The sequence below is a fragment of the Balaenoptera musculus genome, chromosome 7 (assembly GCF_009873245.2).
Source record: "Balaenoptera musculus isolate JJ_BM4_2016_0621 chromosome 7, mBalMus1.pri.v3, whole genome shotgun sequence".
In the NCBI taxonomy this organism is placed as follows: Eukaryota; Metazoa; Chordata; class Mammalia; order Artiodactyla; family Balaenopteridae; genus Balaenoptera; species Balaenoptera musculus.
This window is the reverse complement of record NC_045791.1, coordinates 99451624-99477698: the sequence shown is the minus strand read 5'-3', so window position 1 is coordinate 99477698 and position 26075 is coordinate 99451624. Positions and strand designations below refer to the sequence as shown.

The 26075-nt window shown below is 35.5% G+C and overlaps 1 protein-coding gene across 2 annotated transcripts in view; it reads left to right on the top strand.

The window, feature by feature from the left end:
* The window catches only part of CUL3 (cullin 3), a 99213-nt gene that overhangs the window by 69577 nt on the left and 3561 nt on the right, over nt 1-26075 (top strand). For both annotated transcript variants that reach the window (XM_036857251.1, XM_036857252.1), the window contains 6 exons: nt 560-667; nt 4834-4958; nt 5554-5650; nt 7476-7610; nt 14777-14963; nt 25050-25195. In XM_036857251.1, coding sequence (XP_036713146.1) covers nt 560-667; nt 4834-4958; nt 5554-5650; nt 7476-7610; nt 14777-14963; nt 25050-25195 — 798 coding nt within the window. The remainder of the gene's footprint in view (nt 1-559; nt 668-4833; nt 4959-5553; nt 5651-7475; nt 7611-14776; nt 14964-25049; nt 25196-26075) is intronic.

Sequence of the window (26075 nt, the reverse complement as noted above, 5' to 3'; positions counted from 1 at the left end):
ATCACATAATTGAACACAAGCAACATGTGACTGGAAAATACTTAATTGATTTAAAATACTTATTTCTATGAATTAATAAAACTAGATTTTTTTTTTTTTTTTTGAGCAGGCTGTACTTAGATTTGTTCAAGTTCTGGGACATTCACAGTGTGCTGGAATTTCTCTTGATGTGGCAAATACATTCATTCATGGAGATCTGGGGCAGGATTAGTACAAGGGAAACAATAAAGGGAATATCATCATATAGTTCTGTTTCACAAAGTGTGGTCCACAGACTACCTGTACCCATATCACCTGATACGGGTGTTTCTTGTTGAAAACATAAGAGTTCTGAGCACTACCTTCAGTGAGGTTTATGGGAATCTCAGAGTCTGGGAATTTGCATTTTAAAATAAAATTCTTGGATTAATCTTAATCACACTGAAGTTGGTATCCACAGACATAGAACAACTATTGGAAAGATTTAGGAAGGATGACAGTAACATGAAAGAGTTTCTTTGTACATTTTCTAATAGTAAAATCCATCATTTATTTGTATATATTTGTTTTTCTTCCACAGACTGAATGTGGATGTCAATTCACATCAAAACTGGAAGGAATGTTTAGGGATATGAGCATCTCAAACACAACTATGGATGAGTTCAGGCAACATCTACAGGCAACTGGGGTAGGATTCTTCATTAATTTCTACTTATATAAATGTGTTTATGTAAAGTCTTTTGTAATGGGCATTTTCATCCATTCAGATAACTGAATTGCTGGTGTTATTTCTTTATTTTATTTTTTTTTTAAACTTTTATTGGAGTATAGTTGATTTACAATGTTGTATTAGTTTCAGGTGTACAGCAAAGTGAATCAGTTGTACATACCATATATCCACTCTTTTTTTTTTAGATTCTTTTCCCAAGAAAAGAATATAGGCCATTACAGAGTATTGAGTAGAGTTCCCTGTGCTATGCAGCAGGTTCTTATTAGTTATCTATTTTATATATAGTAGTGTGTATATGTCAATCTCAGTCTCCCAATTTATCCTTCCCCCCGCCCCATGTCATTTCTTTAAATGCCATTAGTGACAACATATGTATTGTCTGTGAGTGCTTTAAAAATTATTTCTCCCATATAACCTCTTTTTCTAACTATTAATCTTAAAATATTTTTTCTTATTCTTATAAAACTTAGTTTATCTTCCCCACTTGAAGGAATGTACTGAAAATTTAATAAATAGTGATTCTGCTGTTATAACCATTTTTAGGTTAGGGAAAGAATACCAGGCTTAGGGAAGCTTACTGAGTTTTAATACTCTTCCTTTTACTTTACCCCAGGATGGTGCTATCTTAGAATTGTTACCTGATTTTCCTGTGCGTCAGTATTCTTATTCATCTGAAATGTCAGGATAAATGGGCCTGACATCCTCAGGGTCGGTGGAGGGTGAACTGAGTATAAAAACGCTGATGCTGGTGTGTTATAAATGTGGTTTTGTATTGTGATTCCCAGAAGGCAGTAAGCTGCAACTTATATGGCCTTGGAGTCCAGTGGGGTTTTGTGAAGATTCAGTGGGGTTTAATGAAGTTCAGAATTTTCCCTTCTCTTCTTTTTTTTTTTAACTGTTTTTCAACTGTAACTTTAAGTTTAGAGAACTCCACATTTTTTCTTTAAAGTTTTCTCTCTCAACTGACCATATACTACTTCATAATTAAGACATGTCACAACCATTAAAAAAAAATTGGAGGTCTTTTCTTTGATATTTAAATATGAGATTATCACTTCTGCTGGTCCCATAGTCTCATCACAAACAAAATATGTGAAAATACCTAATTCTGTAGAAATGGACATTTATATATATTAAGACATTCTGACTCAGAGGGACTTCTGTTTCCTCTTTGTTAAAAATAGTTGTGTGATTTGCCTCGGATGTTTACAGTGGAGAAAGGCTGAGAGCAGGAAAGATAGACTCTGTGATAAATAGAAATTTGAGTGGGCAGGGACTGAATAATGTGATTATCCTAGATGTTTTTCTTTTTTAGATTGTTCAGAGATTTGTGCTTCATTCTGTCTAATGCATTGATAAAATCATATTTTCATATGGTACATTTTTTGGTTTTTTGTTTTTTTTTTTCTTCCACTAATGTTACACATATTAAGAGCTATGAGGAGATAAGCTGGTCTGAATAAATGCTGTATTGAAACCATGTAAAGGAATGTTCCTGGATGGGTCCAAAACCCTTACTATTTTTCTAGCTGTCTAATTACCTTATCTGTGGTAGTTGAAGGCCTTTTGATAAGGAAATTATGGTCTTTATTTACTCTCGACCACTCTCTTGCACTTGTTTCATTTAAAAAAGAGGGAATGATTGTTCAACGTGATAATTTCATCAGATTGTTTGCTTTGTTATTTTCTATTGTTATGAAGTTTGTGCATTTTCTGTTCTTTCATTTTGATTATTCAGATATATCCTGCACTTTATGGTGGAATATTTGTTTCATAATTTGTTAACCCAGTAAGTAGAGTACTTATCAAGATGCTCAAAGTTATATATCTGCTCATCTGTTTGCAGCTTTCACTTTGTAAGGCCATTATTTGCATGCAATTATTGGCTATTTTGTAATTGTTTAAACTAAGCATCTTAAGCTTTACGCCTCCTAAGCCTTAATCTTCATTAGAAAGATTTGATGAAAAGTGACAGAGGAATCAAAACAAATCTTGAACTTTCTGAAATCTTGGAACCCTTTTAAAACATCATCAATCCTCAGATAATTCTCTGTAACTTTCTTAAAGGTTCTTGGCCTGTTTAAATATGCCAAGAGAATGACTCTTCTGTTTACTTTTAGAAGTCATTAACAAGTACTTTTCTTAAAATTCTAAATACTTGTGGTATATTTTATTTAGACAAGTTGTATTTATTATGCTGAGGGAAATTTAAGTGTTTGTGCATTTTTTCCTGTGTTGTACTTTTTTAATGGGGATAGGAACAGGAAAACCACCTTGCTATCATATTTCTGTTTATTTATATCAGCAAATCATATCATATCCAGACAGACTTTTCTGGTACCTCTGTTTCTGTGTACTTGTCCCTGTCATGTGCTATCTTGGAAAATAAGCTGAGTGGCTTAAAAATAATACTAAGAGATTTAGAAAGGAAAGGTCCAAACCATTGGAGTAATAGTTCCTTGAGGTTCTTTCTTTTTCTTTTTCCTTTTTTTTTTTTTAATAAATTTATTTATTTATTTATTTTTGGCTGCGTTGGGTCTTCCTTGCTGTGCGCGGGCTTTCTCTAGTTGCGCTGAGCGGGGGGCTACTCTGGCGTTGCGGTGCGTGGGCTTCTCATTGCGGTGGCTTCTCCTCTTGCGGAGCACGGGCTCTAGGCACGCGGGCTCTAGAGCGCAGGCTCAGTAGTTGTGGCGCACGGGCTTAGTTGCTCCGCAGCATGTGGGATCTTCCCGGGCCAGGGCTCGAACCCGTGTCCCCTGCATTGGCAGGCGGATTCTTAACCACTGCGCCACCAGGGAAGCCCTCTTTTTCTTTTTTTAATTTAGCAAATAACTCATTGTTTCTGGGCCAAGCGTTGTTCTAGGCACTGGTTATACAGCAGAGAATAGACAAAAATCCCTGCCATGATGGAGCTTACTGTCCAATCTGGGAGACAGATGATCAACAAGATAAGTAATTACATAGCACCTTAGCTGGTGATAGGAGATATAGAGGAAATTTGTAGCAAAGAAGAGTGGTCGAGGAAGGCCTCCTTTAAAAAACGACATTTTGAGGAAAGCCTTGAAGGTTAGGGAGCAAGACGTGTGGAGATATGGGAAAAGAGATGAAAGACTTCATTGTCTTGGGTGGATTGAACCAAGCTGTGACCCCCTTCCCAATTACAAGTGTACAAACAGTTCTCAGCCCTTCTCCATTCATCATCTAAGAGTCTCTGCAGTGATCATCTCTCCTATGTGTCATGTAAGATTTCTAGATTCAATTTCTTTAAAATAGAGTAAATCATTTATTAGATATTTATGAAGAAATCTGAGTGTGGAATACTTCTTGATATTTATAAACTCGTTTTTCTCTTTAAAGAATTTCTATCACGAAATCATCCAGGTTACATAAAAATGGAATAATGGTTTAAAACAAGCTGTGAATGTTAATAATAAAGATAATATTCCCCCCTTTAGAATTTCTGTTGATGTGTTTTATTTTTGTTTTCTTAAAATTGTAATTTATTTTTTAAAAAAAATCTAATTGTGATGGTAATGCTAGCATATATTTTGTAGAGGTAGTCAAACATTATGCAAATGCTTATAGAGCACCTGCTGTGTAGAACTGGATCTAGTGTCCTATGCAGAGGTTGTTAGAATGTGAGCTACATGTGAAAACATGGAAGTTTTGGTCAATATAGTTGAAATGTGACTGGGATATTAGAAATGTGTTGTTTCTGTGTTAAGATGGTAAAAATGTTTAAAAGCTGAGATGAAAATTCTAGAATAATATTCTAGAATTTTCCCTAAAATGATACTGATATGGCCCCTTGACATTTTATCTGAAAAACATCTTAAGGGCCAAAAACTCTGTACTTTTCAATGACACCAGTAAGACTTTGTTCATATGCTAGGAACTTTGATCAGTATTGTAAAGTCAGCATCTTAAGCAATAATTATAAATGTGCCAGGATAGTTAAAATTAGGAAAACATTGGATGAGTGTAACTTTTAAGAAGATGTGTTTTTATTTGCTGGATGTTGGATATGGAGATAACTACTTTGATGACTCTAACACAGTGTCTGTATGGAACAGATAACACATCGTAGCTAATTAGGGGGGGACGTTTTCTTCTCTTTTCCACAGGTATCTTTAGGTGGTGTTGATCTCACAGTTCGGGTGCTCACAACAGGTTATTGGCCCACTCAGTCAGCCACACCAAAGTGCAACATCCCACCAGCACCAAGACATGCTTTTGAGATATTCAGAAGGTAAATGTAGATCGAACTTTGTATTTGTAAGTACAAATTATCCAGAATTGAGATAAATTTGAGCATTCGGTAGTGTCCCCAATTGAAGAGGAATATACTCTATTTTTTTAATCTCATGTTATCCTTTATGCATTTAATATGTAAGGATGAATTGCATAAACTTTTCAGAGGAATATCAGTGTGCTTTCTTCAGCATTAGTGCATGGTTAGGAGTATATTTTGTATTGTTGATGTTTGACACTAGCTTGGGGTGACTTGCTTATTGGGTTAACTATGGAGAAAGGTGGTCGTATAAACAGCGGTGGCTGAGCAGCAGCCAGGGGCAAATAACTGTCCTGGTAGAAAGTATGTAGTGTGCTACCTTCATCACTTACTAGCGAGCTAAGTTTCTTAGGTCTGTTTCCCACCCAGCCACCCCCGCCCCTTATTTAGGGTTTCTTTTCTGTAAAAAAAAAATTGGAACTGAACTTGATTCCTAAGGTTTTGTTTAGCTTTTGAAGTCTCCCTTACATATATGTTTGTTAAGGGTTGGTAGTTTATAATTTCAAATATGTAAATTACATGATTCTCAAAAACCTGGTTTGATTTGCTGAAGGTTTTACTTAGCCAAACACAGTGGTCGACAGCTCACACTCCAACATCATATGGGTTCTGCAGATCTCAATGCCACCTTTTATGGACCAGTTAAAAAGGTAAATATTAATAGTTTGAAGGTATTTTTATTAAGTAACTTAAAATTAGTCTACAGAACTGATTTGTGATTTTTGTTGACTTGGATAAATTATTTATTTCTTTTATTTCCTTACCTGTTTCAAATATTAAAAAGAGGGAAACTTCAGCTTTGATTTATTTATTTCTGTTCCCTTACTTGCTAACTTCATTTGACAATATGAAGACTATACCAGTAGCCTTCCTTATGGAATAAATAATTACATGTTTTATTTATAAGATTAGATTTGAGATAATATTGCATAAAATAATGGATTTGAGGGCATACAAAGCCATGAGTCCCTTTTCAAAATTCTCAGTCTCCTATAATCCTTATTTCCAGTAAATTGAAACCGGGAAGGCTAACACTTAAGATTTGTGAAATGTACAAAATATTGCTAAAGTGATTATTTAAAAATTAACAATACACTAGAGAAGTGCCTTCATTTAAAGAAGTAATTGCTTTTTTATATGTAAAATTGTGAGGTTTAGAGTAATAATTTACTTTCATTGCTTGGCATAAATCAAATCAGGGTCATTTGGCTTAATATGGCAAAATAATAAAAAGCTTCTAAAAAAACATTAAAAATACCTAAGTTGTCATCTTGGCAGCAAATAACAGTTTCATTAAATATTTTAATTAAAATCTTACTTGTCACTGTAACACCAAAGTTTTTTTTTTAATATTGTTGAAGATGCCTATATACATGTTCTAATTTTTATATTTAATTGAAGTGGGAAATAGTCCTTAGAGTTCAGTTAGTTGAATAATGTTTGATACTATTATATATTTAACTGTAAGTGGGAAGGTCAAGGATACATACTAAAGAACTCAGCTTTTTTTTTTTTTTTTTTTTTGCTTGGTCTTTGTTGCTGCGCAAGGGCTTTTCTCTAGTTGTGGCGAGTGGGGGCTACTCTTCGTTGCAGTGCATGGGCTTCTCATTGCGGTGGCTTCTCTTGTTGCAGAGCACAGGCCCTAGGCACATGGGCTTCAGTAGTTGTGGCACGCGGGCTCAGCAGCTGTGGCTCACAGGCTCTAGAGCGCAAGCTCAGTAGTGGTGGTGCACGAGCTTAGTTGCTCCGTGGCATGTGGGATCTTCCCGGACCAGGGCTTGAACCCGTGTCCGCTGCATTAGCAGGCGGATTCTTAACCACTGCGCCACCAGGGAAGCCCAAGAACTCAGCTTTTAATTATTGCTTTCTTTCTGTTTTAAAGGAGAGGTTTTTGTTCCTAAATAATCATGTTATCTTTTGAGGTTTTATTAAACAGATCAGTAGGTTTTAAAAACATAATTCATATGTTAATTACTGAGGACTGAATTTCTACTTTGTACTTCTAAATCATAGAGCAGGAATAGGCTTTAAGGATGGCAGAGGTTTTTTTCTCCCCATCCTATGCTATTTGGACTCTTACCATGATCAGTCCACACAGAAAGAAACCTAATACTACTTTAGGGTAGTAGTATAATGGCAGTAGCATGTTATAAGTCCATTATTATACCATTGTGTACTGTTAACATAATTTTAGTTATAAATATAAGGAATTACTCATTACTTGCTCAGATACATTAAAATGTTCATAATGGAAAAAAATGGGACAGTCCTAAATAAAGACTGTGTGTGTATGTATACACACATATTTACACGTACACTTTTAAAATAACATTTCCTTTTTATATAGGAATGAGTTTATATCATTTTGTTAAGGAGAGGTTGGGCATTACAGAACTTATTTTTCAAATATACTGTTGAAGTTACTAGGAGATAATTATATCTTGTTTCTATTTTTATATTTAAAAAATTAAACAGGAGGATGGATCTGAAGTTGGTGTTGGAGGGGCACAAGTAACTGGCTCTAATACGCGGAAGCATATATTGCAAGTCTCCACTTTCCAGATGACCATATTAATGCTCTTCAATAATAGAGAAAAATACACGTTTGAGGTATGGGCTGGTTATGTGAATTTTAACCAATTGTATTGTTTCTGATTCTTACCCGGCATTTGGGTTGTTCTCAGATTTAGACTGTAGTGAATAGAGCTGTATGTTTAACTTTTTAAAGAAGTTGCCAAACTGCATCCCGAAGTGATTTTTACCATTTTACATTCCTGCCAGCAGTGTAGGAGAGTTCTAGTTGCCCCACATCCTCTCCAAAATTTAGTATTGTCAGTCTTTTAAATTTTGGTCATTTTAGCTGGTGTGTAATTGTACCTATACATTGTGGATTTAATTCCTTTCCTTGACTCATAATGACATTGAGCATTTTTTATTTGTTCATATGCCACTTATATGTCTTGTTTGGTGAATTCTTTGTTCATATCTTTATCAGTTTTTTTAAAAGTTCTTTATAAATTCTAGATACAAATCCTTCATCAAATCTATGTTCTGTGAATATTTTCTCACTGTCTGTCACTTGCCTTTTCATTTTCTTAATGTTGTATTCTGAAGAGCAGAACTTTTTAATATTGACGAAGTCCAGTGGCCACTTTTTTACGTTTATGGTTCATGCTTTTGATATCCTATCTAAGAAATTATTGGCTATCCCAAGTTTGCAAAGATTTTCTTCTAAGTGATTTATAGTTTTAGCTTTTACATTTAGGCCTATGATCAATTTCAAGTTAATTTTTTTTGTATGGTTAGAGGTAAGGATTAAGAATTATTTCCTCCCCACACATAGGTATTCAGTTGTTCATTTCAGCATCATTTGTCAAAAACACTAGTCTTTTCCCTTTGAATTACTTTGAGCCCTTTATTTAAAAAAAAAAAAAAAGAGTTGACCATATGTACGTGGGTCTATTTCTGCACACTCTGATCTATTTCATTAAGTTCTATGTCTATCCTTATGCTAATTTTACACTATCTTGATAGTGTCAACTTTCTTTTTTTTTCTTAGAGTAACTATATATGTTATAATATACTTCTTATTTCTCCCATTAAGTCATGATTTGATTGAATTAAATTCAGTTAGTCTTTTCCCATACCTTTGATGAGTAGGTTGGAGTTGAAATGAAGATCATGTGATTTTTAATAAGTTTAAATTAAAGATAAAGAATGAATATTTTAAAAAGCTGTAGAATTATAGCCATATTTATACTTAACTGAAAATCAATTTTCAGACATAGGTGAATGAATATAGGAAGAAATAAGTTTAAGTTTGAAATGAAGAGCAAGATTAAATTCTAGGCCTATTTTAATACTCATCTCCATATTCCCTTTTTGTGATGATGATATAGTTAAGAGATGACTGTTTTTATGTGATATACCTCAAGGAAATATTTTGAAATGTGTTTTAGGTCAGGGGCTAAGCCAAGAGGTTTTGCTCTTATAAATTTCCAGGCGTGTTTTACCTAGGGAATAACTTTAATTTTCAAGCACAAGTTAAATGTGATTGAGTTGTAAGAATATTGATTAAGTAAGTATTGAGTACCTTACCCAAACATTGTAAGCCTTTTCAGACAGGTGGAATTGAATTATCTTCAACAGCTTGGATGTTTTAATCTGCTGTTCTCATGGATAATATATTTTAAACAAAATAAGCTACTTGATAAATGCTGGAGTTGGTTTTCAGAGTCCTACTTAATAAAGAGCTGGCAAAAATAATGGGATAAACAAAAACATAAATTCATTTTCTTAAGCCATTATTGCAATTGCTAGTCATTTTAGTGGTTCAAGCTTACTTTTCTCGTCCCAGTCAGCTTGCGATCAGTGAGGCTAATGAGTAGTGATTTAGGTAGAAGGTAAAATTAAGTAGAAAATACCTGTAATAGTTTAAATTTTAGCTAAGTCACAAACCAGAAGCCTGAGCATGAGTGGCATATGTAAAATGCCATTCCTGTGGCTCCAAAACCTTCTGGCTGCTTGCATCTCAAACTGGGGAATAGTGAAAAGGCACATGAAGTTTTTTGTCTTTACTCACACTATGTGCTTATAGTCAGTCTGCCGCATAAGTTTTATTAGACAGCTCTTTTACAGAAATCTCCACAAATTAGAGGAGACTGTTAAAAGTATTTAACTATAATAATTATTAAAGGAAGCTGATCTCTTATCTTTGAATATTCTTTCTTTATAAGTTCAGTAAGATGGTGTATTCATTATTTAATGCTACATAACAGGTCTCAAATTCATGTTTTAAAACAACCACTAACAGTTTATTATCTTTCGTGGTTTCTGTGGGTTAGGGATTCAGGAGGGGCTTGCTGGGTCGTTCTGGCTTGGAATCTTTCGTGAGGTTACATCAAGATGTCAGCTGGGGCTTCAGTCGTCTAATGTTTGTCTAGGGCTGGAAAATCCTCTTGGTATGTGCCTTCTTCCACATGGCTGGCAAGTTTGTTTTGGCTGTTGGTAAGAGGTCTTAGTTTCTCTCCACATGGGCTTTACCAAACATGGCTGTTTGATTGTCCTTGCCTCCTGGTGGCTAACTTTCCCTAGAGCAAGCAATCCAAGAGACCCAGGCAGAACCTGCAGTGCCTTCATGACCCAGCCTTGGAAGTCACGTATCATCACTTCCTTATTTTGTTAGTCACTCAAGTCAGCCCTGATGCAGTGAGGGGAACCACACAAGGTTAAAACATACCAGGATCATCGCGGGCCATCTTGGAAACTGCCTACAAAAGGTGGCATTTATTGTAGTGTCACATTTAATCCATAGTCAGGCTGCTCAGGCTTTTTCCTCTTTTTGTATAGTTTTTGGAATGAAGTCCGTATTGTGATTTAGAACAGCTAAAATATGGAAATACATATAATGGTAATCTGTACCTTGGATTTTTAGTAATAGCATTTAATTTTTGAAAGAGGTATGGATATTAATATTTTTCTGAATGTTCTTTATTATACTTTTCAAAAATTTCTGAAAATGAGTCTGAAATATAAAAGCTAATTGTAGACAGTAGCAAAATGAATGTCAGACAGAATTTGAATAGAAAACCATTAAACAACAGTGGTAATTGATATTTCATCGAGAACTTATGTCATTAATGTGGCATAACAATATATGAAGGAAAATGGTTGGAAGTACAAGGAGAAATAGACAATTCCACAGTTACAGGAATCCCTCACAAATGTACTGATTGACTATACGATAAAAAAGAGGGATATAGAAGATTTGAATAACACAATTAGCAAATTAAAATTGAAAGCTATACAGGGAATTTTGAACTCAGGAAGCAAAATACACAAATTGTTCTTGGGAAATATCTGAGGCTGGCATAACCTTATTACTAAAGCTGAACAAGGAAAATACAAAAAAGAAAGGGAGGCTATAGTTTATTCAAAATAAATACACAAATCTTAAGTAAAATATCATTAGCAAGTTATATTCAGCAGTCTATTGAAATAATAATCCACTCTGTCCAAACAGGGTTTATTCCTGGAATACAAAGAAGGAATTTGTTAACAGATAGCTACTGAGATTTTATAATAATAATAAAATTAACTGATCACCTGCTATATTACCAGACATCATTTCAAAGAGAAAATCAGTGATTTCCACAAATGTGCAAAAAGCACACGAGAAAAGTCAGTCCCCACTTCTTATTTCCAGATGGGGTACTCTTAGCCACCTAAGGATAGAATGAAATGCCTAATGGCATATGGGTGTATCTAATGAGAGACCTAAGCTTTAAATGAGAGACCTAAGCAAACAGTAATTAGTAGTAAAATGTTAGACACCTTCCCATTAAGGTTAGGAACAATTTAGGATACCTGCCTTTACTACTGCTATCCAGCCTTGTTCTTCAGGTCCTAATTAACACACTAGAAAAGAAAAAGGAATGAAATTTATAAATATCAGGAGTTGACAAAATTTGTAGACAGTATGATCGTCAGCTATAATAATCAACTGAGAAATTATACTTTGAGGAGAGTTTGGTTGAAAAGTTTTTCTGTAAATCATACTTACTGTAAGTCAGCTTTTCTCTAAATCAGAATTAATCTGAAAATGACATGAGGAAAAGGATGTTTTAATAAGAATCATAATCTTTCTAGGAATCATTCTAACACAAAAAGTAGAAGACTTACACAAAAAAGGCAATAAAAGAAAAGAATATGGAAGGGTAAATGTACCTGAAAGGGAAAGTTATGTGTTATAAAGGAGTTTTTTTTTTTAAGTCACCTATAAATTCAGTGAAATCTCGATCCAAATCTGCGGAAGATTTCTTTTCTGTGAAACTTGACAAGCTGATCCCAAAATTCATCTGGGCAAGAAAATGCACAAGAATAGGCAACGAGGGGCAGGGATTTGGGAGATGGGAAGGCCCAGTAAGAGGGAAAGGAGTATGTCTTAGTACCCAGACATACCTCAAAGTTAAAATTGTTTTTAACACGTGTAGACAAATAGGTCATTTGAACAAAATAGGGAGTCCAGAAACAGATTAGTATATAGAGAGGTGTTTGGGATGCAATATATTTAACATTTCTAATAAACTAAATTAAAATAACTGCTACTTCATTTGTGGGAATGGAAGGAGAGTAGTATGGCGAACTTAGTTCCATATGTCATATCAAATGTAAAATCAAAATCAAATTCCAGGTAGATGTAAGCACAAATCTATAAATGTAATAGAAAAAAACAGAATATTTTGATAAGCGTGATATAAGTAAGGCCTTTTTTCAAGCCTGTTACATAAACCACAAAGAAAAAGACTGACAGATTTAACCACGTAAAAAAAAAGTAGTAAAACATGTAAATGATGAAATAAGTTAAAAGAGAAGATAAAGAGTCCAGGAGAAATTATTTACATCAAGTAAGAGTATTGAAAACTGTAATACGTAAAGAGCACCAGTAAATCAATACAAAAACAGTTGAATAGAAAAACGTGGAAGGAATATGAACAGATAAAGCGCAGAAGAAGAGTTACAGATATCTTGTAAACATAAAAAGATGGGTTTTTTCTCCTACTGGTTATAGAAGTACAAATTAAAATAATGAGATAACATTTTTAGCCCAATAGATGGGCAGAAGAAAAATGTTCTGTGTTTGAAGGTAGAGAGAATGAATACTTATAACTGCTATGAAGTTAAATAGTTAAGAAACTTGAAAGGCAGTTTGTCACTGTCTATGAAATAACAAAAATCTTTATAACTCTGAGGAAACAAGTACATTTCTAGAAATCTGCTTCAGAAACCTAGCTCTTGTACTCAGGCAGGAATGCATGCTCCATCACAAAATTGGATACAATCTCAATCTCCATATTGTGATAGAGCAGTACTATGGAATTCCCTGTAGCTTTAACGTCGTTATGCAAACATGGAAAATCACCAAGAAATTAATGGAAGAATTCATATGGTGGGATCCTGTTTATATTTAACACTAATACTAGTGTATAGGTAAGTATGTTAATGTACATACATGTATATGTGTATTTGTATTCGTGTGTGTGTGTGTGTGTGTATATATACATATATATATGTAGATGTATTTACAAAAATGGCATAGAAGGATGAACATTGAATTGCAGTACAGACAGTTCCTGACTTATGGTGGTTTGACTTAAGATTTTTCAACTTTAATGGCACAAAGCAATACGCATTCGGTTGAGGCTGTACTTTGAATTTTGATCTTTTCCCAGGCTGGGATCAGCAAGCTGCAGCTCTCAGCTAGGTGATCACAAGAGTAAACAACTGATACACTTATCACCATTCTGTACCCACACGACCATTCTGCTTTTTACTTTCAGTACAATATTCAATAATTACATGAGATATTCAACACTATTATAAAATAGGCTTTGTGTTAGATGATTTTGCCCAACTATAGGCTAAGGTACGTGTTCTGAGCATGTTTAAGGTAGGCTAGGCTCAGCTAGGATGTTCAGTAGGTTAAGTGCATTAAATGCATTTTCATCTTATTCAGTACTATGAGTTTATTAGGACATAACCCCATTGTAATTTGAAGAAGATCTGTAGCTACCTCTAGGAATGATCTGTAGTTGTTAAAATACCACCTAAGAAGGTATTTCCGGCTCTTTGACTATGGTTAAACAATAATACATGAAAATAAGTCACTTTTAGCATGTATATAATAATTACAGTTAACATTCTAATTATTAATAGCACCTATTTAATTTGCTGGGATTAACATTTACATGTCTGAAGTATGTAGACACACTGAGGTCATTTGAAGCAAGGGAATATGCATCGTCATCACTATCGGTCACATTTCTTTCAGTCTCACTTACCTGACAGTCCTTTGGAAAAGCCTGAACTGTTCCTCAGAGACTTGTGAAAGGGAGAACAACTCTCTCCAGATCAGTTACATACTCTGAATAACACCATCTTTATTCCCACTCTTCCTGAGCTCCTTTTGAGAAAAAACAGCTTTATATATAGTGAAGCAAAATGCTACATCCTAACATGAAGCTCTGCTGCGCCGCGCCGTGCAGTACCTGCAGATGTGAAGGGACTAAATCTTATTCATGTGCAGTTCTCTTACTGCCATAAAAGGAGTATAATGAATTTAAAAGTTACAGAGTCACTCTTTCCTGAACTGCTTTTTTTTTCAGTATTACATTTTATTCATGCCATAATATGTAGCAAAAATTATCACCTGCACTTCAAAACATATTTCATATTGCTTTTCATATTTAGTATTAATTACCAAGTGTTTAAAAAAAAATTTTTTTAATTTGGTTATACAGGCAGTAAAAATGGTCAACTTGGATTGTAAATTTTGATAGTATGATAGAAGACCTTAGGTCAGGCTTACTTTGCTTATTTCTAGGAAAGAAGTTGCTAAGCAAAAGAGTAGTATGGATAAACTTGAGAGGAAGATTGTAGAGTATTTCTAAAATTAGCAATCATATGTTGATTAACACTTTGTTTTTTACCTAAATATTAAAGCAGGTGCCTTAATAATCTCTGCTGGATGACATTCTTAGACTACGCTTTATATCTCTGAAACAAAAAATACATGTCTTTTCAGTATTTTGTAATTTGAACCAACTTTTTCTCTAATTTGTTCAAATAAGTGAGATTTTAGTGTCATAATAGTCAGGAAGTTCTTTGTTGTAAATTATTTCTTTAATGGAATTTCCTCTCTAATTACTGCTTGGTCAATTTTACTTACTAATTAATCTTTCAGAAAGTCTAATTATGTTAATCTGATGAAATTTCAGGAAATCCAACAAGAGACAGATATCCCTGAAAGAGAACTTGTTAGAGCCCTGCAGTCCCTCGCCTGTGGTAAACCAACACAGCGGGTTCTCACAAAAGAACCCAAGTCCAAGGAAATAGAAAATGGTCACATATTTACAGTTAATGATCAGTTCACATCCAAACTACACAGAGTCAAGATTCAAACAGGTATCTGGAATTATATTTTTCTCTCTAAAAAAATTATATATATTTCTTTTTTCTAAAGATATTCTTAATTGTTGGATTTCTATTTTTTAAAAAGTAATGCTTTTCTGGTGCTGCATGACATACAGGCTTAAGAAATAAAGCACTTTTATTGATATGTGTTCCTGTCAAAATGCAGTTGAATCCAAGTACAGTAAGCATTTTAAAAAGTCATTCATAATGTGAACAAGTATTTATTTCCATATGGTTTTCGACAAGTGAAATATAATTTTATGAACATATTAGTACTTATAAAATAATTTTTTTTAACTGGTTGAGTTAACTAATAGTCATTGATGTCTATTTTAAGACATTTATAAATTTCTCAGAATTGGGGGTTACCTATTTAAAATTTAATCTTTAAATGCAACTATTTATATTTGATAAATACTTTCTAAGTTTCAAAATTTTAAAAACCCATATTCTCTCTCTAACTTAAAAACAGTGGTGACCCTGTTGGTGAACAGATTTTGGCACAGCTTTTTTTTAGGTTGATGGTAAACGTCCTACCGATTGTATATTTAGCAATGTAAGGTGTATACTTTCGATGCATTTAAGGAGGAAAAAAGGCACTTCACCTTTGCTGATTTTTAAAACTCTAATGTAGCTTGCTACCTGGTTTCAAAACTAATATTAGATAAGCTTCCCAGTGGTAGTTTATCCATTACAGCTAATATGTCTGTACAGTAAGGTAAACTTTTTAAATGACTACAATTTTCTGATTTGAAAATGGTTTTACATTATGTATTAATAAAAGATAAAGTCTTTTAAAAATTATTTTAATGTTAAATATACAATTGATTGCCGGAATATATTGATTCAGGAACTTTTTATATACACTTTTGTTTTTCTTTTTGACCCTAATTGGATATTCTTTTCAAAGCAGGGTGGTCTCTCTTTACAGTCTTGACTACTTTGTCCCATCATTGCCAACCTTATCATTGTATCTTATCTTCATCTCCAAAATTGATCCATATCTTTGGGACACAGATGTATATTAAAAATAAAACAGAACTGTGCTAAGGAGGGTCGTGGAATAAAATTTCTTCTTCTCCCAGTACAAGACATACGACTTTATAGTTTTGGGCAGAGATGGGTTTTTGGGTATCAGGACTTACTTGAATCTCAGATTTGGAGGATATATGGTGATACATATCTGAAATACTTAGCCTCACCCTGCTTTATCCTAAATAATTAAGTGTCTTTGAAATGCAAGATTCCATCATGCCCTGCAAATATTGTCAGATATTATTATGATTATCAAAAAAATAATCTTCTTCATAGATTGTTAATTTTTGGTGTTAAGTGTGTGTGTATAGTATTTTAGATCTGATTAAAATAGGAGTATAGTTATACATGATGAAGAATTGGACTAGATGACCTTTTAAAGTTCTTTTCAGCTGTAAAATTCTGTAAAGAAAAATGCTTTTCATTTTGAAATGGTGCTTAGATTATCTTGGCTCTTACTGATATTTTGTAGAAGTTAAAATTTTCTCTCTGGTGATAAGTATTGTGACCACATAGTTTTTTTAAAGTTGTCAAAATACACGTTTGCCTTTTTGAGAAAGTACTCAGGCTCGTAATCAAATATTCAGAGAGGCTGATCTTACCTACTTATGCTGCTTTTTACCATGGTCTGTAGTAGACATTCAAGCAAAAACTGAAAAGCATTTACTCAAATAACACAACCTTTGAAAAGAATTAGATTCGGTGTATTTTACAGTGATTTCCATAGTTGACAGCCTTCCCCACCACCAGCACTCACCTTCTCTGTCCCTTTCCTCCTAATACATCTACTTAGGTACCCACTTACACAGCAGATACCCTTGTTATGCTCTTCTTAAATGCAGAGAGTATTGTGCTAGGCTCTGGGAGTGAGCTCCTGCCCTCACATTTTTAAAAACATCATAATTCAGTGTGTATCACCACAATCTTCCCATTTATCTTGGAGTATATTAATTTAGGTGACCAAATTTAGATGAACCAAGTGGATTGTTAAAAAGTTGTTTTTTTCCCTCCACCATTTTATTTATTTTCACATCTGCAGGAAAAGTGAAAAACGCTCTAATAGATAACCGTTAAAATTTTGCCACATTTGCTCAAGCACCCTTATTTCCACCCTCGCGCTCTCCCTCTCCTCCCTTCATATATGTATACATTTCCCACGGCATTTTTTTAAATAGCTCGTTATTGGAGTATAATTGCTTCACAATACTATGTTAGTTTCTGTTGCACAAGAAAGTGAATTAGCCATGTCACCATATCCCCTCCCTTTTGAGCCTCCCTGCCATCCTCTCTATCCCGCGTCTCTAGGTCATCGCAGAGCACCAAGCCGATATCCCTGTGCTATGCAGCTGCTTCCCATCAGCCAACTATTTCACATTCGGTAGTGTATGTATGTCGATGCTACTCTCACTTCGCCCCAGCTTCACCCTCCCACCCCATGTCCTCAAGTCCATTTTCTATGTCTACCTCTTTATTCCTGCCCTGCAACTAGCTTCATCGTCAGTATCTTTTTTTTTTTTTTTAGGTTCCACATATATGCGTTAATATATGATACTTGTTTTTCTGATTTACTTCACTCTGTGTGACAGACTCTGGGTCCATCCACCTCACTACAAATAACTCCAGTTTTCTTTTTATGGCTGAGTAATATTCCATTGTATATAAGTGCCACATCTTCTTTATCCATTCATCTGTCACTGGGCATTTAGGTTGGTTCCATGTCCTGACTATTGTAAATAGTGCTGCAGTGAACATTGTGGTACATGTCTCTTTTTGAATTATGGTTTTCTCAGGGTATATGCCCAGTAGTGGGATTGCTGGGTCATATGGTAATTCTAGTTTTAGTTTTTTAAGGAACCTCCATACTGTTTTCCATAGTGGCCGTATCAGTTTACATTCCCACCAACAGTGCAGGAGAGTTCCCTTTTCACCACACCCTTTCCAGCATTTATTGTTTCTAGATTTTTTGATAATGGCCATTCTGACCAGCATGAGGTGATACCTCATTGTAGCTTTGATTTGCATTTCTCTAATAATTAGTGATGTTGAGCATCTTTGCATGTGCCTCTTGGCCATCTGTATGTCTTCCTTTGTGAAATGTCTGTTTAGGTCTTCCACCCATTTTTTAACTGGATTGTTTGTTTTTTTGATATTGAGCTCCATGAGCTGTTTGTATATTTTGGAGATTAATCCTTTGTTGTTTCATTTGCAAATATTTTCTCCCATTCTGAGGGTTGTCTTTTTGTCTTGTTTATGGTTTCCTTTGCTGTGCAAAAGCTTTTAAGTTTAATTAAGTCCCATTTGTTTATTTTTGCTTTTATTTCCCTTATTCTAGAAGGTAGGTCAAAAAAGATCTTGCTGTGGTTTATGTCAGAGTGTTTTTCCTATGTTTTCCCCTAAGAGTTTTATAGTGTCTGGTCTTACATTTAAGTCTTTAACCCATTTGGAGTTTATTTTTGTGTATGGTGTTAGGAGTGTTCTAATTTCATTCGTTTACATGTAGCTGTCCAGTTTTCCTAGCACCACTTACTGAAGAGGCTGTCTTTTCTCCATTGTATGTTCTTGCCTCCTTTGTCGTAAATTAGTTGACCATACGGGCGTGGGTTTATCTCTGGGCATTCTGTCCCATACCATTGATCTGTGTTTCTGTTTTTGTGCCACTACCGTACTGTCTTGATTACTGTAGCTTTGTGGTGTAGTTCGAAGTCGGGGAGCCTGATTCCTCCAACTCCGTTTTTCTTTCTCAAGATGCTTTAGCTATTCGGGGTCTTTTGTGTTTCCATACGAATTGTAAAATTTTTTGTTCTAATTCTGTGAAGAATGCCATTGGTAGTTTGCTAGGGATTGCATTGAATCTGTAGATTGCTTTGGGTAGTATAGTCATTTTTCACAGTATTGATTCCTCCAACCCAAGAACATGGTATATTTCTCCATCTGTTTATGTCATCTTTGATTTCTTTCATCAGTGTTTTATAGTTTTCTGAGTACAAGTCTTTTGCCTCCTTAGGCAGGTTTATTCCTAGGTATTTTATTCTTTTTGTTGCAGTGGTAAATGCGAGTGTTTCCTTAATTTCTCTTTCTGATTTTTCATTGTTGGTGTATAGGAATGCCAGAGATTTCTGTGCATTAATTTTGTGTCCTGCAACCTTACCAAATTCATTGATTAGTTCTAGTAGTTTTCTGGTGGCATCTTGAGGATTTTCTATGTATAATATCATGTCATCGGCAAACAGTGACAGTTTTACTTCTTCTTTTCCAATTTGTATTCCTTTTATTTCTTCTTCTTCTCTGATTGCTATGGCTAGGACTTCCAAAACTATGTTGAGTAATAGTGGCGAGAGTGAACATCCTTGTCTTGTCCCTGATGTTAGTGGAAATGCTTTCAGTTTTTCACCATTGAGTATGATGCTTGCTGTGGGTTTGTCATATATGGCCTTGATTATGTTGAGGTAGGTACCCTCTATGCTCATTTTCTGGAGAGTTTTTATCATAAATTGGTGTTGAATTTTGTTACAAGCTTTTTCTGCATCTATTGAGATGATCATATGGTTCTTATTCCTTAATTTGTTAATGTGGTGTATCACATTGATTGATTGCATATATTGAAGAATCCTTGCATCCCTGGGATGATTCCCACTTGATCATGGTGTATGGTCCTTTTAATGTGCTTTTCGATTCTGTTTGCTAGTATTTTGTTGAGGTTTTTTGCATCTGTGTTCATCAGTGATATTGGTCTATAATTTTCTTTTTTTGTGATGTCTTTCTGGTTTTGGTATCAGGATGATGGTGGCTTCTTAGAATAAATTTGGGAGTGTTTCTCCCTCTGCAATTTTTTGGAAGAGCTTGAGAGGGATGGGTGTTAGCTCTTCTCTGAATGTTTGATAGAATTCGCCTGTGAAGCCATCTGGTCCTGGACTTTTGTTTGCTGGAAGATTTTTAATTATGGTTTCAATTTCATTACTTGTGATAGGTCTGTTTATATTTTCTAATTCTTCCTGGTTCAGTCTTGGAAAATTGTACCTTTCCAAGAATTTGTCCGTTTCTTCATGGTTGTCCCTTTTATTGGCATATAGTTGTTTGTAGTAGTTTCTTGTAATTCTTTGTATTTCTGCAGTGTCAGTTGTGATTTCTCCTTTTTCATTTCTAATTTTATTGATTTGTGTCCTCCCTTTTTTTCTTGATGAGTTTGGCTAAGGGTTTATCAGTTTAACTTCTCAACGAACCAGCTTTTAGTTTTATTGATCTTTGCTATTGTTTTCTTTGTTTGTATTTCATTTATTTCTGCTTTGATCTTTATGATTTCTTTCCTTCTACCGATTTTGGGTTTTCTTTGTTCTTCTTTCTCTAGTTGTTTTAAGTGTAGGGTTAGATTGTTTGAGATTTTTCTTGTTTCTTGAGGTGAGATTGTATTGCTGTAAACTTCCTTCTTAGAACTGCTTTTGCTGCATCCCATAGGTTTTGGGGTCGTCGTGTTTTCATTGTCATTTGTTTTAGGTATTTTTTGATCTCCTCTTTGATTTCTTCAGCGATCTCTTGGTTATTTAGTTGTGCACTGTTTAGCCTCCACGTATTTGTGTTTTTTACAGTTTTTTTCCTGTAATTGATTTCCAGTCTCGTAGCATTGTGGTCAGAAAAGATGTTTGATACAATTTCAATATTCTTAAGTTTTTCAAGGCTTGATTTGTGACCCAAGATGTGATCTCTCCTGGAGAATGTTCCATGTGCACTTGAGAAGGAACTGTATTCTGCCACTTTTGGGTGGAATGTTCTATAAATATCAATTAGATCTATCTGGTCTGTTGTGTCATTTAAAGGTTGTGTTTCCTTATTTATTCTCTGGATGATCTGTCCATTGGTGTAAGTGAGGTGTTAAAGTCCCCTACTATTATTGTGTGTCTGTCAATTTCTCCTTTCATGGTTGTTAGCATTTGCCTTATGTATTGAGGTGCTACTGTGTTGGGTGCCTAAACATTTATAATAGTTGTATCTTCTTCTTGGATTGATCCTTTGATCATTATGTAGTGTCCCTCCTTATCTCTTGTAACAGTCTTTATTTTAAAGTCTGTTTTATCTGATACAAGTATTGCTACTTCAGCTTTCTTTCCATTTGCATGGAATATCTTTTTCCATCCGTTCAGTTTCAGTCTGTATGTGTCCCTAGGTCTGAAATGGGTCTCTTCTAGACAGCATATATATGGGTCTTGTTTTTGTATCCATTCAGCAAGTCTGTGTCTTTTGGTTGGGGCATTTAATCCATTCACATTGAAGGTAATAATATGTATGTTCCTATTACCATTTTCTTAATTGTTTTGGGTTTGTTTTTGTGGGTCTTTTTCTTCTCTTGTGTTTCCCCCTTAGAGAAGTTTCTTTAGCATTTGTTGTAAAGCTGGTTTGGTGGTGCTGAATTCTCTTAGTTTTTGCTTGTCTGAAAAGCTTTTGACTTCTCCATCGAATCTTAATGACATCCTTGCTGTGTAGAGTAATCTTGGTTGTAGGTTTTTCTCTTTCATCACTTTAAGTATATCCTGCCACTCCCTTCTGGCCTGCAGAGTTTCCACTGAAAAATCAGCGGATAACCTTATGGGGATTCCTTCGTATGTTATTTCTTGTTTTTCCCTTGCTGCTTTTAATATTTTTTCTTTGAATTTAATTTTTGTTACTTTGATTAATATGTGTCTTGGTGTGTTTTTCCTAGGGTTTATCCTGTTTGGGACTCTGTGCTTCCTGGACTTGGGTGACTATTTCCTTTCCCATGTTAGGGAAGTTTTCAATTATAATCTCTTCAAATATTTTCTCAGACCCTTTCTTTTTCTCTTCTTCTTCTGGGACCCCTCTAATTCGAATGTTGGTGCGTTTAGTGTTGTCTCAGAGGTCTCTGAGATTGTCTCCAATTCTTTTCATTCTTTTTTCTTTATTCTGCTCCTCGGCAGTTATTTCTACCATTTTGACTTCCAGCTCACTTACTTGTTCTTCTGCCTCAGTTATTCTGTTATTGTTTCCTTCTAGTGTAATTTTCATTTCAGTTATTATGTTGTTCATCTGTTTGTTCTTTAGTTCTTCTAGACCTTTGTTAAACATTTCTTGATGTTCTCAATCCGTACCTCCATTCTATTTCTGAGATTCTGGATCATCTTTACTATCATTATTATCAATTCTTTTTCAGGTAGATTGCCTATTTCCTCTTCATTTATTTGACCTTGTAGGTTTTTACCTTGCTCCTTCATCTGTGACATGTTTTTTGCCATCTCTTTTTTTTTTTTTTTAATGAGTGGGATTGTGTTCCTATCTTACTGGTTGTTTGGCCTGAGGCTTCCAGCACTGGAGTTTGTAGGCTTATTGGATAGAGCTGGGTCTTCGTGTTGAGCTGAATACCTCTGTGAGTCCTCACTCTGATGAATATTCCCTGGGGTCTGAGGTTCTCTGTTAGTCCAGTGTGTTCGGACTCCTCCTACCGCAGGAGCTTCCGCCCAACCCCAGGCTCATGAACCAAGATTCTGCAAGCCGCCTGGGGCAGCAAAAAAAAAAAAAAAAAAAAAGAACAATAACAAAGTAAAACATAAAATTAGGTAAGGAAACTAACAGATATGTTAGGAATAATATAAAAATATAGATGAATCAACAACCGGAAGGTACATCAGATCAGTACCACAAAAGTAAAAAAAGAGGAGAGAAAAGAAAAAGGGGGGAGGGACCTTGGCTGTGGAGGGGGTGCTTAAGCAAGGGGGAGGTTTGGGTGGTGGGCAGGGCCTATGCTCAGGACCCACAGGGCTGGAAAAGGCCCTGGGGGCTGTGGGGGGTGGAGCTTAGGCTCAAGGAACAGAAGGGGCACAGGCATGCCCCCCACCCCTGGTCTCAGAGGGCAGGGGACCTCACCCAGGAGGCCAGCAGGCTTCCTGGGCTTGAGTGGTGGGGCGAATGCCCTCCTCTCCTCTCCTGCACCTCTGGTCTGGGAGGGCCCCTCCTGATCTCCTGGGCCTCCCTCCTGTGCCCCCAAGGACCTACGTGGCCTGGAGGGGACTTTGGAGGACAGGGGACTGGCCTGGGAGCTCAGCAGGCTCCTCTCCTGCTCTTACTGGTGAGTCTCTCCCGCCTGCCTCTCCTGATCTCCCGGCCTCAGGGGCGCCGATCCTGTCTGGCCTCTACTTCTCCTCCCGCCTCAGTCCCCCTGCGTCCTACCGGTTCACTTTGCAGTTCCTCCCGTCTCCTTGGACGTCAGAGTGTCCCCCACCAGCAGCCGGCAGGTGCCCTAGTTGTGGGGAGACGCTAACTCCGCATCTTCCCATACCATCGTCTTGACTCCGCCTCCTTTCCTACAGCATTTTAACTTAATTTGCAAACATTATAACACTTCCCACTTAAATACTTGAGCATATACCTATCTCAGAATTAAGATTTTACCACATAATTGTAATACTATATCACACCCCAGAAAATTAGTAATTCCAAACATCTATATATCACCCATATTTACATGTCCACAGTTGTCTCAAAAATGCCTTTCAGGGCTTCCCCGGTGGCGCAGTGGTTGAGAGTCCGCCTGCCAATGCAGGGGACACGGGTTCAATCCCTGGTCCGGGAGGATCCCACATGCCCCGGAGCGACTGGGCTCGTGAGCCACAACTACTGAACCCGCGTGCCGCAGCTGCTGGAGCCCACGCGCCTAGAGCCCGTGCTCCACAAGGAGAGAGGCCACTGCAATGAGAGGCCAGCGCACCGCAATGAAGAGTAGCCCCTGCTCGCCACAACCAGGGGAAGCCCGAACACAGCAACGAAGACCCAACAAAGCAAAAAAAAAATAAAAAAAAAAAAAAAATCATTAAAAAAAAAAAAATGCCCTTCATATCTTATTTTTTGGATCCAGGATTCAGTCAAGGGTCCCACATTACATTGATTGTAATGTTTATTTAGTTCTATTCAATCTAATCCAGTGCCTCTATCTTTTTTTTTCCCCTTATGACATTGAATTTTTGAAGAAAAGCATTTTTCTTCTTTAGTTGAGCATTTTATTCTAATTTTACTCTTTTTTATTAAGGTATTGATTAACTTGGGAGAAGACACTGAAAGCAGAATTCTTAACCAAGGGATTCTAATTAGAAACAGCTGACTGAATATGCACACCAAAATGATCTTCTAAATTGTACAGTCTGCTAAGTCAGCAATGTTGCATATGGTTCTTTGTAATTTTACAATTTCTCCCTCCAGAAACTTCACATCTATCTCCTGTTGATGACCAAATAAACAAAAAGAATCTTTCTCTGCTGCTTCAATTAGAGCAAGGTTATAAGAGAAAGGGACTTTTATACTTAATTCTTTAGCAGTTGCCTTGAAGACTATAGGGAATAACAGAGTAAGACTTCTAAAGAGTGGAATATAGTTTGCATTAGTGATATTGAGATTATGACATTTAAAAATTACTAAGATACATGACAAGAAATTGTTGAATAATTGATGAGAGGTACAAAAGAATTGTTATGGAGTTTGGTTAAGTGACGGTCTAGTGGTACTTTAAATTTTTTATTTAGCTAACTAAATCTTGGCAATACATGTTCTTTCCTCCTCTTAAAGTTCCCACATTTCTCCTGTTTGAGATGCTTTTGGTGAGGTTTAACTTGGAGTCATGGTGGTAAAATACTAGTTAACCTCTGGAAGTCACAAGCAATGAAAATTATTTACTGATAATTTTACTGCTAAATATATCCAGCTACTCTTTTTCTTCTAGGAAAGGAATCATTGAATTCTATAAAAATAAAATTTGTTTTATTATCTCTGTAAAATTAAACTCCTAATATTTAAAAAGAATAATTTAGAATTGAAGAATTTTATATTACTGCCTGTTAATTATTTAAATATTTATTAAAGTAAACATTGAATTAGGCTCTTCTTGAGTGTTTAATTAATAAGTATATGTGTGGTGTATATTCAGAGGTTGACATTGATTTCTCTCTTGATAATAGTAAATTATATTAAGTTTGCTTATAAACGTTTTTCATTACCTTTGAAATTTACATCATAATCACATGGTAAGTGTCTTTATTTGTCTTTTAGTTGCTGCCAAACAAGGTGAATCTGACCCAGAAAGGAAAGAAACAAGGCAGAAAGTAGATGACGACAGAAAACATGAGATAGAAGCTGCTATAGTGCGGATAATGAAATCTAGGAAGAAGATGCAGCACAATGTGTTAGTAGCAGAGGTGAGGACACTTCCAGACTGGATTAATGTAGAAAAGACAAAATTACTTTAACAATTTAAATTTAGGAAAGTACTGTATTCAGCTAATTTAAAATACAATCTTAAAATTAGAAAACCGTAGTCAAATAACACATTATTAAAAGCATGGTACTTGCTTGATAGTTAAACATAGCAATGCATCAAAATATGTGCACACTTTAAGAACTAATATGTTTGTAATGAAGATAATGGTAGAATATTGTCACATGAAGAATAAAGAAAAAACTTTTCACTGCTATTTAATACTTTGATGTAAAACAAACTACCTATGCTTGTAGAAATTAATAGCTTATTTATTGAGTACATACATACTAAAAATTAGGAAACTAAGGAGGGGAAGACCATTGTGAAGCCATTGAAATAGTGAGGAACGAGGTGATTAGGGCTGAATAAAGTATTGGTTGAAGATAGCTGAATGAAGACACACGGGAAGTGAAGTTGACGGCATGTATTGACTGATCGTGGGAACTGAGAGGGCGGAGTGGAGGATGCCTCTTAGGTCCGTAGCTGGCTCGGCTACACACAGGCTGCTTTCTTCAACGGGAAAGGGAGGGGCGGTGTGCTGCGGTGTTCCACACGTCAGCTACTAGCATTGTTTATAAGTTGACTTCGTATCACATGGCAGAGGAAGAGAATTATAGGTGAGTGGTCAGTCAGTAATTTAAAAAATCATTAAAAAACCAAAACAAGTAAACCTTTAAGACATGTTGACAGTTAGGTGACTGGTTAGTTTTCCCATTTTCATTGGACTGGTAAGAATAGACATTTGATGGCAGTGCCTTGAGAAGTAAATGGAGGTGAAACCACCAAGTGAGTGGTTTCTCCTTTGAGGTGTTGGCTCG